General features: G+C 41.6%; 1 protein-coding gene across 1 annotated transcript in view; it reads right to left on the minus strand.

Annotated features, from left to right (window-relative positions):
* Positions 1–843: 843 nt before the first annotated feature.
* IBTK (inhibitor of Bruton tyrosine kinase) overlaps positions 844–13990 on the minus strand; it is a 72850-nt gene continuing 59703 nt past the window's right edge. Inside the window, exons 29-31 of the mRNA XM_018569573.1 lie at positions 6397–6465; positions 3816–3948; positions 844–978 (exon numbers count right to left, since the gene is read on the minus strand). Coding sequence (XP_018425075.1) covers positions 853–978; positions 3816–3948; positions 6397–6465 — 328 coding nt within the window. The 3' untranslated portion in view covers positions 844–852. The remainder of the gene's footprint in view (positions 979–3815; positions 3949–6396; positions 6466–13990) is intronic.

A 13990-nucleotide genomic window follows, 5' to 3' on the forward strand; every position in this document is an offset into this window, starting at 1 on the left:
AGGCAGAGCCAGCTTTCATTAAGGTGGCGGGGTGGATCTGGACAGTATTGTTGGGACCTCTCCCAGCCGCAGCGCAATAGCTCGCTGTATGCCGAGTTATGGGTCACAGGAGGAGATTGTAAAAACTTCTTTTAAATCACAAAGCTTTAACACTAGCCCACTTTGTTTTCATCCATGTAAGTGTGATTTTCCAAATTTCATTGGACTTCACTGAAAATAACCGTTCCTTTTTTTTTTTTTTAAAGGGGTATATTTATCCTGGTATGTTAGCTTGTGAATTGAGCCTTATGAGATATCACACTTTGCATATCATTACTGTTCTCTGAATAGCCTTGTTACATTAGATTTGCAATGATATCTGTCACAAAGAGTAATAAGCCAATATTATGGCTGCATCTGTAGTCTATAAGACTGGGTATGAAGTGTGGGGTGGGCAATGGAAGGGTTAGTGAAAGTACACTTATTCTATACCGTAAATAGATTTGCATGAAACTTGGAGGAAGTTTGACAAAAAATGCTTTCAGACCAGTTTATTTGAAATTAATTTTGTTTAAAACAGAAATATATCTGTTTTCTACACCAAATACTCTGTAGTAAACCGAGAATGATTTTTAACCATAACATAGGACATTTAAACTTCATTTGAAATATCAGAAAAGCATGTATTCCAGCATATAATTAACATTATATAGTAATACCTGGTAAATAACCCTGTGTATTTGGGGTTTTTACTATTGTTTTTCAATAATTAGAAAGGATCATGTGCTTTTGCTGTTGAAGAGGACTTTATTACACAACTAAAGTTCCTGGACATCCTTAAAGCACCAAGATGTTCACATATACATGTTATAATTAATGCTTGTTCCACATTGGAGCTGCCATTGGGCCCTGAGGTGAGCGTTCAATAGTTATATATTCCTCTGGGTTATCTATGGCCTGGTAATGTACCAACAGATCCTGAATTGCACGTTCTTCAACCTAAAGAAAGTTTAAGAACAGGCATGTGTTAAAAATGTTTAAAACCGACAACCTTTCAAGCAATTAATTAAATAAAAAAATATATATTTCTTCTAGTTTTGTACAACTATATAGGTATAGCTAAAGCATATTTTCTTCTGTTTTAAATATCGAAGGAAAGAGTAAGAATCACAATCAGGTTTTCACAGTCGTTTGTGTACCTACTGGGAAGAGTCACCCACTATATGTCCTGAAGACCACTGTCACCAGTACATATATCGATGGGATAGCCAAAACCTTATGGTCCTCATGGGAACAGGGGGTAAGGGGAAATAGTCCAATGAGGGCATCTATTCTGTTAGCAAATATATAAAAGGGGATTTCCTCATACTTTGGGGAGATTACAACTTGCTTACCTTCATGTCTTCAGAACAGGACGTTAAGGAAAATCTACCCAATGAGGCACACAGGCCAACCAAAAATTCACTGGGGTTTCAAGCTTTCTTTACCAGAAAAGAAAGTTTGGGCTTTAGATATGCTTTAACCAGTTCACTAGTAGCCTGTATGTACCCCTTGATTACTAGGTCATTTTTAGTTTTCAGTGCTGTGATAGTTTAACTAACAACTATTGACTCATGCAACACTGTATCCATTTGGGAATACTGTACCCTTTTGGGAAGAGGGGGGGGAAGAGAGAGAGAGAGAGAGAGAGAGAGAGAGAGAGAGAGAGAGAGAGAGTTTTCCTTACTTTCAGTTATTAAAACATGCCAGGACAGTACAAATACCCCCAAAATGATGACTTTTTGGAAAGTAGACACACCTAAGATCATTTTTGTAAATGAAAAAACATGGTGGTTTGAGGGGGTAAAATATAGGAGTTTAGTAACAGTTAACTAGATACAGCACATCAGGTCATACACATAGGGGTCAGGAGCGGAAGGGGTTAATGTACAGGTCATATACAGTGGCAGGATGGAGATGAAGAGGTTATTGTGCAGGTAAAGGGAGATGAAGGGTTAATATACAGGCCACAATACAGAGGCAGGCTGGAGATCAGTAGTTTAGGAGATGGGGAGTGAAAGGGTTAAAAAGGAACTTGGTCACTGAGAATCAAGGAAAGAATGAGCAGCTGCTGCTGACCCATTCACTGATTCTCCCATTTACAAATTACTAAAATTGTGTAAACAATAACATGTGACTGCTATAACTAGACATCACAGCAATCACATAGTACCGAGTGGCTGGGATCACCTTGGTACAGTGTCTCTGTGTACTGAGCTGCCTGAGGACAGTTCGGTACACCGAGACTAGAGGGCACAGAGCCATTTGTAGAAGGACGCCTTTAGATGTCATTCCAGAAATAGATGTCCACCTCCCCGCTGTTTTGTACAATATAATGGTAGGGTGGTAGTTAATACTGTATATGTCATTTTGCTTTAATTTCATATAAAACAGCCAACCTATCCAAAACTGTCAAGTGTTCTAGTGGTGCAGGAACATTAATTCACCTAATAGCTTGTAGTGCCTCTCAGGACTTTGAGAGGTAAACGTCTTGAGTTACCAGGACTGCATACCTGGGGAAGTCAGTATGAGGAGGCTCAGCTCTACTGTTTGACTTCTAGGTGGGCAAGAACCCCTTCAGCAGGGAGATCTTACCACTGGGATTCACAAGATACACAAAAGTCTAGTGGGAGACTTCACCTATCAACCTTCACTTATAACTGAAATATCACTATTAGGCCTCATTAACACTGATCAGAGCCGGACCGTACAGATCCGTGCAGCGTGCATGGCCGTATCAGACCACTCCCGGTAAGGACAGGTGCTGCGTGTAATCAGTGTGAATGAGGCCTTAGATGAGGGGTGCCCACAATTTTTTGTGTTAAGATCTACTTTTCAAATGACAAGCTACATGAGAGCTACCAACGAAAAAAAAACCTCCCTCGCTCTCTCTCCTGGCTGTCATTCCTAATTTTTTCTCTTGGCTGTCTCTCTTCGCTCTCTTGGCTGTCTCTCCTTGCTCTCTCCCCTGGCTGTCACTCCTCTCTCTCTTTCCTGGCTGTCTCTTCTCACGCTCTCTCTCCTGGCTGTCTCTCTTCTCTCTCTTGGCTGCCTCGCCTTGCTCTCTCTCCTGGCTGTCTTTCTTCGCTCTCTTGGCTGTCTCTCCTAAACTCGGGCTAATAGGTAATCATGTGTACACAGCTAAATAAATATACCAAAATGGAATAAAGGGGGCACCATTCACACCCTTCCTGATCTACCAGCATCAGCTGTGAGCGCTACAGGTAGATCACGATCTACCTAATGGGCACCCCTGCTGGACTGCCCCTTTAAAGTGTATGCATTGCCAAAGTTTTTTGTTTTGGATAGATTAGGAAAGGGTTAAACTCAGATTTTTTTTTACTGCCTGCGTCCTGCTGGGGAGATTTTCCTTTACTTCCCATCTTGGAGAAGCAGCAGGAAGTAAGAGGACATCTCTCTATTAATGAGTTCTCACCAGAACAGGTGTCCCCATTGGAATATTTCTCCTCACTTTTTTCTCATGACAACTCTAACATTTTGGATCTCTCAACAATTTCTGTCTTGGTCACAATGGCCCCCAGGAAAAGAGTTGTGAATTCTCTAGGGTGGGCACAGACAGGTCTAACCCTTCCCTACATTATCAAAAACTTTAAAACAAAAGTTTTGGCTTCACGTACATTTAAAGCCATGGTTTTACTTGTGCCATACTTGTGGGATAAGCACATGCATGGAATCAGATCAGGCAAATAATGGGCATACTGAGGGACACCATGACCAGCAGAAATTAAAATGTGAACATCTTCTTAATGTGGAGCCATAATAGTTATCTTTAATACCTGAATCAGTGCCAACGGCTTTTCCCGACTCCTTATAAGAGCAGCTTCCTGTTGCTTCTCCTCCTCCACAATGGCAGTAAAAGTGACAGGGACCACGGATGATTTGTTCTTGCTTAACGATGAAAGCCACGGGCTGCAAAGGTCATGAGGAAGGGTCATATCCCTGACATCCATGTTTAAAAGTGCTTCACATTTAAAAAGCGCATCAGATCTATAAAGCTACAAGCAATTATCTTGGATATGTATGTCACAGGATACAGTGCAGCATGAAAATACACTGCTCCTCTTACAATATATGCTCATTTCAAATAGTAGTCACAGCTATTATTCACTTAACAGTCTTGGAAATGCTTTCACAAGTATATGACAAGGCAAAAGACTAAAGGTGCCCATACACCTTACGATTATCGGACGAAACTTTTCGTCCGATGATCGAACCGTCGTACGATTTTCGTACGACGGCCCCATCCTGCCCCGATTATTGCAAGGTTCAATCAGCGGTAGTTAGAAAAAAACACCTGGACGACTTGCGGTAATTGACCGAAATTATTTTCGTTTGCGCATGCGCAGTGTTAATCGTACGACTTTTGACGGACGGAAACGCCACCAACCATGCGAACATCGTACGATCAACCAAAGTTTTCAAACATGCTTGACCGTCAAAAGTCGTACGATTGTACAGTACTATCGGTCGGGCACTCTATTCACACGTTACGATTGTCGTACGAAAAGTCGATCGCATACGATTATCGTACGATAATCGGAAGGTGTATGGGTACCTTAAGAGAACCCATAGAAATGTGATGACAGTGTTCCCCAGACTGAAGAACAAACTTGGATCTAAAGGAGGCCTCTGCTTTTGATGAGCAGTGGCCGTCAGCCCCACTCCTCTCCTTACTCCACAGCATGGCAACAAACATGATGTTCAGATGGGTGAGAAGGACTGGCTGCCTGCTGCGTGATACTGTTGTCTCCGGACAGTTGTAATATGTTGTATAGGACCATGTAATATTGGATTAGGGGTGGATTAGGTCTGCTAAAATATGCTTTTGTACCTCTTATCTATTTGCCCCAATACTCCAAATGTCAACTGTCAATTTGCAGTTAACATTGGGAGTCTGTTTTAAGCCTGGTTCATACAAATGGCCGGCCACTTCTGAAAAGCAACCTGCGGTGAGTCACTTATGAGAGGGAGGAACAGCAATGGCTTGTGTAAGGAGGAGGAGGCATTCAGGAGGTGATACTGCCACTGTGGAAATTGCATTTTTTTTTTTATTCCAAAAGGGATTTTACATCAAACTACTGCACTACAACCACGTTTGGCACACGGTTGCAACACTGTCCAATTCACCTCAATGGTTGTGTCTAGCAAGTGGCACCGTCTGATGAAAATGACATGCCGGCTAATGTTTGCTGCAACATGAAGCACTGTCCAGACGCAATGCTAACTTCTCAGTGAGCTGCGAAGGCTGAGGAGCAGTGAAAATGCAGATCAACTGCCTGTTTTAACTGCCCATTGGCAGTATTGGATTTTCCAACTTTCTTTCTCCAGTAGTGTTCAGTGGCAGGTTTAAAGTAGAACTCCAGAAATGTTTTTTATTAACCCTTGCAGGGGGACTACCCTCAGTGTCCTCACATCTATGCACAGTGTAAAGATGTGATTATTTACTGGACCTTAGACTGCTGCAGAGGAAGGAGAGAGACATTCCATGGACCGTTCTCAGAAGAAGCCGGTTCGGAGCTTCGGGTGAGTATATCTTTGTTTTTTTTGTAACCTAGACACAAACGAGCAGTTAACCCTTGCAGTGCAGGGGTAGCTCCACTGGAAGGGTTAATTAAAAAAAAATCCTGCAATTCTCCTTTAAAGTACACCTAAACCCAATCACTAAAATCCCACAAGCATCTACAGGTAAATGTCATTTCAAAAGTCATATTCAATATTCTAAAAGCTTCACTTTGCAATTAAGAAATCATGGTAATCCTGCTATGGGCAGTTAAAACAGGCAGTTGATCCGCATTTTCACTGCTCCTTATAGTTCAGCTGCTTCCTGTTTTAGGGTGACAACGTTCTGCCCCCCAATTTCACATTGTGCTCTTGACTTGTCACCCAGTCACATGGGCTTTCAATGGAGGCTACAAGTGGCCACTTTAACACTCATTATGCAGGCATGGTCCATTGTCATCACCATCAGAAAACATGCAGCCATTGTTGGAGGGCGTGCATGTTGATAAAAAGTGTCTCCTAAAAGGCTGCAGGTGATCAGCAGCTCTGAGATGCACTAAAGGATGAAACACAGGTAAAAACACATTTTGAAAGAGGCAATAATTGTTGTATAGTAAACTAAATGTCATTCAGTTAGAAGTTACACCTACTTACAGTGTGAATACAGGCTGTTGGCTAGCACAGATAGTTCTTATATTAGCCAGGTTCATTTGTAAGACCTAAAACAGGTACACAATTGTTGTGTTACAGTATTTTAGGGCTTACTTAATGAGGTCTTATACTGAGCTTTATAAATAGATTGGTCCAATTGTGTGTATATGCATCACTTAGGGGAACAAAGTGTATACATTGCATTACTTTGAAGTGTCTTGCTGTGGCACATCACATTTCAGCTTGGCTTCCTGGATCACCGCTTCAGGGGGTTTCCTGATGATAGAAAATAAGTAAATACTACAGTATCAATACTGACATTAAACGGTTTTCCATCATTCAGTGTTATAACTTGTAGTCACAAACATGTCACCTTAAATACTAACAAATAGGAAAATTCTTGGAAGTATGGATGCATCGATACCGGTTTTTCGGTATCGAGTAGCAATATTTTTCCCGGTATAAGGAGATACTGAATACCGATACCGGCATCCCAGGGTACCATGGACCCAATTCTATCGAAAGAACATCGGCTTCACGCGATCTGAGGCAGCCTGGCTTCCTGACCTATCAAGAAGCCATGCAGCACCTTATGACCCGGGTCCCGGCTTCCTGATTGGCTATGAAGTCAGCGTCACCTGTTACTAGGCAGCCTGGCTTTCTGACCAATCAGGAAGCCGGGAGGTGAGTCATGATGTGCTACCCGGCTTCCTGATTGGCCTGGAAGCTGGTTCCATGCTCCCTTGATGCACTGCTGGTCACAAGGAATCCTTTTCTGACGGAAGTTCCGGTATCGGGGAAAGTATCGGAGCATTTGGGCGCGTACGAGTACTCTCCCAAATAATTGGTATCGGCACAGATACTAGTATCTGCCGATAACCGATACCAGTGGAAGCCTTGCACGTACCCTAGTATTTACGAACGTTGAAGGGTAGCTTTTACCTCCTGTTTTTACCCTTTTGCTGCCAGAGTAATTTTTGCATTTTCTGTACAAAGGATAAATACACCCTTTAAGGCCTAAAGATTACTTAACCCCCCCCCCAAGTTATATATTTTCTGAAAGCAGAGACCCTGTAGAATGAAATGGTGGTAGTTGCAATGTTTAATGTCACACGATATTAGCACAACTATTTATCAAACCCACATTTTCTGTAAAAAATACACTTAAGTTAACTTTTTTGTACATAAACACAATTTTTTGGGATAAATTATATACAAGGTTGCATCCAAGTAAACAGATACCAAACATGTCAAGCTTCAAAATTGCTTGCGCCCATGAAATGGCAAAAAACTACGGCACCCAAAAATGTCTATAGGCAACCCTAGGAGGGGCAGCAAAGCCAGGGAAACATGGCAGGGGAGCGCACATGTCAGAGCTTCATAGCCGCCAAATCACTTCTAGTCTTTTTTAGAAGGAAGTTTATAATGGCAGCCCTAATATTTCTCTGACAACAGATTTACTTATGCCTTTACAGATGTTTTCAATATAACTGATTTGTTTAGCCAGTTAAAACCCACGACACACATACAATACACTCGAGTACCACCGGGTTGAGTTCTGCATCTTTAAACATTAGTTCACTAACACTAGTGGAGACATCTACTTTATATTTAAAATGTATTTTGTTATCTGAAGGTGATCTCCCCCTTTGGGTTTTGAGAGAGCACTTTCACATCCATTCACAACTAGACCGAGCGCAACTTATTTGCCACATAATAGACTCACTTATACACAAAGTTGCTGCTGGTCTATTTAGTTATTTAGATTTCGAGTCACTCATTCCCAGCGCAGTGATTTTTGATTATTAAGATTTACTTTAAAGCCCAAATCAAGTCAAAGGGGTTGATTTACTAACCTTATAAACACGCCACGAACAAGTATACACCTCTGTAGTGTGTTCCCTCCCAGCATGATCTATTGGTGGAATCTAGACACCTTTGTAGTGTGTACACACCCAGCAGGTGTGTTGTGCAAAGCCCTGCATGAATTACAAGGTGATGTTGTGTAAATTAGCTCTACATTGTGTTGCTTGCGTTGATGAATGCAGGAATGTAAATGCATGAGCTAACCATTTTTGTCTAAACTGTGAAGCAGCATTATATATGCATCATGTGCATGATTTTTCCATATATGGCATTAGTGGAAATATGCTTTTAGAGACTTTTTGGTTGATAAATACGTTTTTCTGTGTAAAAATCACACGCACCTAGTGCATGCGTGTGTTTAGGTTAGTAAATCACCCCCAAAATGTCAGTTTTGGACAGAGAGTGGAAGGGTTTCAATCTGTCGGGTTTAGCATGCTGTCCCATCTCCCCACTGAGGAGATTCCACTGCATTTCTTGTTCTGACACCAGTCACCTCAACAGAAGTTGGACTTACCCCCTAAAATTAAAGTATGTGGCACTGTAACCCTCCCCTTTAACAAAAGTTAAGCATTCTTTACATTTCCTTTATTTAGGCTTTTTTTTTTTTTACTTTTTCAGTGCGGCCCTAGGCCAACTCTCCTAGGCAAAAATGACATTTAATTTCCCTCCTGCAGCTTCCTGGGATACCAAGGTCCAGGGCCTTCTCTATAGTGAGACAGCCTGATGCGGCCTCCCACTGGGTTACGTTGGGGGGGCATTGGCAGCAGACACACCTATCTGTCAAGGTTGCTAAGTGCTCAAAAAAATTATAATTTGGGAGGGTGAAGTGAAAAATGTTATATCGTAGTATAGGTGAGAATCTGGTTGACACAGGGAGAAATAAAAATCTGATAGGATCTAGCCCACCATTATATTAGAAACACTTTTTTTATAGGTGTCTGCCAGTAGGGAGATATGGATTATATACACACACACACACACACACACACTAATAATAGTAACAAAATATATATTTACACCCAACTGTGATTAATTCTTGATACAAAAAGCAGAGCATAACACCAAATAAATTAGGTATTTCCTGTCATTATGTCAAGCTCAAACATAAGGACCAGGCTTTGCTCATGCTCACATTACCTGCTGTTTACAAGCCACCTTAAAATAGAATATACAGTAATACCTTGGTTTACAAGTAACTTGGTTTGAGAGCGTTTTGCAAGACAAGCAAACATTTCTGAAAAATGTTTGCCTTGATATACAAGCAAATGTCTTGCAATAAGAGCAAAATTTTGTAGAAAAGCGCCACCCGAATAAGGCTTTAGCAGTGCGAGCGATGAGACTGTTTAACGACAATGCAATGTCACATTGAATAGATTCCTTGTTAAGGTTTCGCAAAATGAAAAAGATTCCATTGAGTCAAGAGATAGCAGTGATTCCATTAGTGACAGTGAAAGTCGTCCTACAAAATAATCCTCCTCTCTTTTGTCCCCCTCACACCAGCCACGAAGGTACTGGTGGTAATTGGTTTATTTTTCTTTATATTTTGTACAGTATTATATTACAGTACAGTATTGTAATGATTTTATATGAATATTTTTGGGTTGTGGAACGATTCATCTGAATTTCCATTATTTCCTATGGGGAAATTCACTTTGATATACAAGCGCTTTGGATTACAAGCATGCTTCCAGAACGAATTATGCTCTTAAACCAAGGTATTACTGTATCATATAAAAATGAGCTATGCCTGCAGTCAGCAACTGAGTCACGCTGTACTTCTGGTCTACAGAATGCATTTACACTTCATCTGCTACAGGCACTGCCCCATCAGGAACACAGACACTGGTATTTTGTCCATGTTACATATGGAGTGAGCTCCTTTCACAGCAGGATGAACAGAGATCTCACAACTGTGTGTCGAAGTACTTGTAGTGTTCACAGTGAGCACTAAACAGGATTATTCCCTAACCCTACAGTATAGAACTTCTCCGACAACCTTTACATACTTCAGAGCTCCATAAGGACATTCTAACCAGACTGACAACAAATAATGTTATTTTCCTTTTTCTCAACTTTCCTAAATATCTAAAAGCATGCGCAAGTGTACAAGTACAACTTAATACAAACTAATGATTTCCAATAACATTCCTACAAATTAGCCTCCAGTATATAACACCTGACACAGAGGAAAATGTATACTACACCTGAAGCCAAAACTCTTTCATTTGTATTGGATAGAGTGGAGAGATTAGAACCCCTAAGCCCTGATTCACAATGGAATCGGCCTGTGTACGGCTGTGTAGTCATAGAGAAGGACGGGGGCTGCGTACTAATCACACGCAGCACCTGTCCTTCCCGGAAGCTGCTCGGTACGGCCCTGCATGCAGCACGGAGCTGTACGTGCGGGCCGATTCCAGTGTGAATGAGGGCTAATGGGGACACTAGCATTGGTGACCCTGCTGACTAGCAGGAATTTCCCTCCACTTCCTGTTGTGGCTATCAGATAAGAAGTGAAGAGAGCTCTCTCAAATGGGACACGGATGGCAAAAAAAGCTGACAGGTTGTTTATAACCCTCACTTACTCTATTCGAAACCAAAACAAAAATGTTTTGGCTTCAGTTCTACTGTAAACTGAGCTGTATCTGACTGCATGGTTGCTTTGGGTCAGTGACTCAATATAATGAAGGCACTGGGTCAACATTAAAAAACAGGCAACTAACCTTTTCAGAAAAAGGGCAGCAATAACTTGGTAGGTCACAAACAACAGGTTCATTTTATTGTATTCTTTTTTTTTATTTGGCAGCTCCAGGTACTGCCCTGCTGAAGCCCTGTCAGGGATCTCAGCATAGTCATGGTGTGTGATGTAAAGGAGGTAGGGGTACCCTGCATGCACAAATCTGCTGTCATTGCCAATACATCCTCCAGCAATTATTTCCACCCATGTAAAGATGCTTGGGGCCCCCTTCATGCTCCAATCAACCGTCATTGCCAGTACACCCTCCAGCACTTACGTCCACCCATGTAAAGGAGGTTGGGGCCCCCTGCATGCTCCAATCTGCTTTGATTGCCAGGGCACCCTCCAGCATTTACTTCCACCATATAGAAGAGATAGGGATCCCCTGCATGCTCCAATCTGCCGTCATTGCCAGTGCACCCTCCAGCACTTACTTCCACCCACACAGTCAAGATGGAGGGGAACACTTGGTGACGATATGATATGATTTTATGTAATCGTGCCCAATTTCAGTGCCCGCAAGAACTCATCAGTTGCTAAGATAGTCCATCATTTTAGGCATTACATTATATTTGCAAAATATGGCAAATATGTCACTGAAACTCTAAAATAAAATGGCTTTACACTTCTTCCAACTGTACTTTTACACAAGTCCCTACTGGAGTCTCATTTTGTTTAATTTAGAAATAGTAACACAGTCCTTCATTTTACTGTGGAAAGGGCTATATTTGAGGCCAGACAGGCTGCGGTTTGGAAGGATTTGGGCTCAGTTAAAGCTTTGAAACTTCAGTTAGCCACATCTTATAATTCATGAGTGTCAGAGCTTACTCTGAATGGGTTTCTGAGAAAGGTTTGTGTTTGTCGAGGAAAATACATATCTTTTCTGCAGTTACAATGGTGTCTGGTCTTTTATTTGTGTACAGGATTCAAATTCATTGTCAATTTTCTCTTAGCTGTTTAGGAACACTATATCTTTTCACGCTGTAAAATGAGCTGCAATCGGCTTAGCGTTTTTGGTGAGGAAGCAGAGGTATTAAAATAGAATGCATCAAAGAAGATCTAGCAGTGTTACCGATGGCAATCTCTTAGAAACCTGATGCAAGATACAACATATTTTAAATTGTAGTTTTGTTATTTGCCTCAGAACGCACTGGTACACACGTGTACCACTGATGTCCAAGCTTCTTTATATTACAGTGCTGGTGGGATATCAGTGATCTCTATAATGAACAAACCAGTATGGCACATGTGAGATACCTATATAAAACTTACATCAGAGCTTGTCCAGCACCATTTGCAACAGAAACACAAAATGGTACATGCAGACAGCATGATGTATCATTTAAAAAAAATAAAAAAAGATATGGCACTATCACAATCCATACAGCACTTGCATTTGTACATTAAAATCCTATCCTTATTGTAAAGGAAGAATACAGGAAGTAAAATTGAATTTTACTTTCCTCCTTAGTTCCAGGGTGAAATCTAGATTGCATGTTCAAAATAATAATATAGAAAGTTGGATCTTGAGGAGGGATCTTGAGAAGGCATCACTTACCACAGTGCCTGAATCCATAACCCCCCCCACCACCACCACCAACACTGTCCCAGCACCCCCTGTCACCACCCGGCCTAAAACTCCCCACCGCTGCACCTTCACACCACACCCCTGTGCGCTCACCACTGCAGCTGAGCCCCATCTTCCTCCTCTCGCACCCAACCTGCACACCAACCCCTACTCTCACCACTGCACCTAACTCCCATCCTGCCCGTTGCTCTCACCCTCTCTTCTACATGCCCATACTTAATGAATACCGGTCTCTGCGCTCTCTGCAAGGAAGCATACCCTGGCGCTTACTGCCGCTTTACCAATGCGCACTTTTGTACTCTCCACCAATGCAGTGTTTTGCACTTAGCCTGTTCAACGAACAGACACACTTTTGCTATTTTCACAGTATGAAAATGTGTTAACATAGTTACAGCTTCTTACAGGTTCTACCTGTAATAATCAATCAAAAGTGGTATACTGTTACTCTTTCCAGAAAAACTGGTTTCGTCTGCCATCACTTTCTCAGTAAAAACAATAGGGAAATATTCTACAGCTCCTACTGCCTATAGCTGTACTTAAACTACCCTCACCAGAACAATTAGTAATGAAAGGTCTGCTAAAGTCTAGGTGTCCATGCCCATAAAATACCACACCATGCTAAAAGCAGTGTCGCACCTATTTGTTCACCGTAAAAGAGATTTTAGCTTTTTTTTAGCATGAACCAATGCCGACTGTGTGCATCTGGGTCTCTCCACTGCCAAAACTCAGTCTTTAGTACATTATTTTCCTAAAATGGCAGGGTGGCACGTCATAATTCGGAACAAATCCAGAGTTTAAAAACTTTTTGCCACAATGCAGTCCTTTTAACCGGACTCTAGACAAAATCAACCTCAGGATCTCAATGTTATGCCCCCCATTCATTTTCTATTTAACTCTTACAGCTATAAACATCCTCCACATGAATAGTAAACGGTATTCAAACTGGTGGGCGATTATAGGAGAGGAAATTGCTGCCGACATTCTGCTTTCTTAGTCACCTCTCCTTCCCTAGGCTGCTGATTGGGCAATTAAGGAACAGCAGCACACTCATGAGGTTATCCCTGTGCTCTTCTCTCCTGTAAGCATGTTTTCAGTCTTTGACAACACTGCAAAGCAATAGCATCCTTACTGGCTGACAGCAATGCTTCTGTACAGGGGTTCAAAAAAAGCAAATTTAAAACCACAATTAGTGCTTTAAGGCAACCATATTCAAAGCACATCTCCAGGCACAGAAAAAAACTTGTGGGGCACTGCAAGGGTTAAAGTAGTATTACACTCTCAAAACTTGTATTCAATAATGAATCCAGATCGACAAATCGCGCGCGAAACCTCAAAAAAACTACATTACCCAAAATTGGCCATAGGCGACGCATTAAAAGCTAGCTTATTCTATCAAATGTAATTTCTGTAAAATAACAGTCAAAGAAATGAGTGGAGGCAAACATGCCCATGTTAAAAAATTTTGTGTACGTGAAACGGCGACAAAATATGGCACCCCAAATTGTCCAAAAGCCCGTACAGGGCCCAAATTGTTTAAAAGCCCATGCAGGTCATCAGTTTAGAGATATCTGTGAATATTTGCCCTAGAATTATTGCTCTCACTCTGGCGCACG

The sequence above is a fragment of the Nanorana parkeri genome, unplaced genomic scaffold (assembly GCF_000935625.1).
Source record: "Nanorana parkeri isolate BGI_ZX_2015 unplaced genomic scaffold, ASM93562v1 scaffold1360, whole genome shotgun sequence".
In the NCBI taxonomy this organism is placed as follows: domain Eukaryota; kingdom Metazoa; phylum Chordata; class Amphibia; order Anura; family Dicroglossidae; genus Nanorana; species Nanorana parkeri.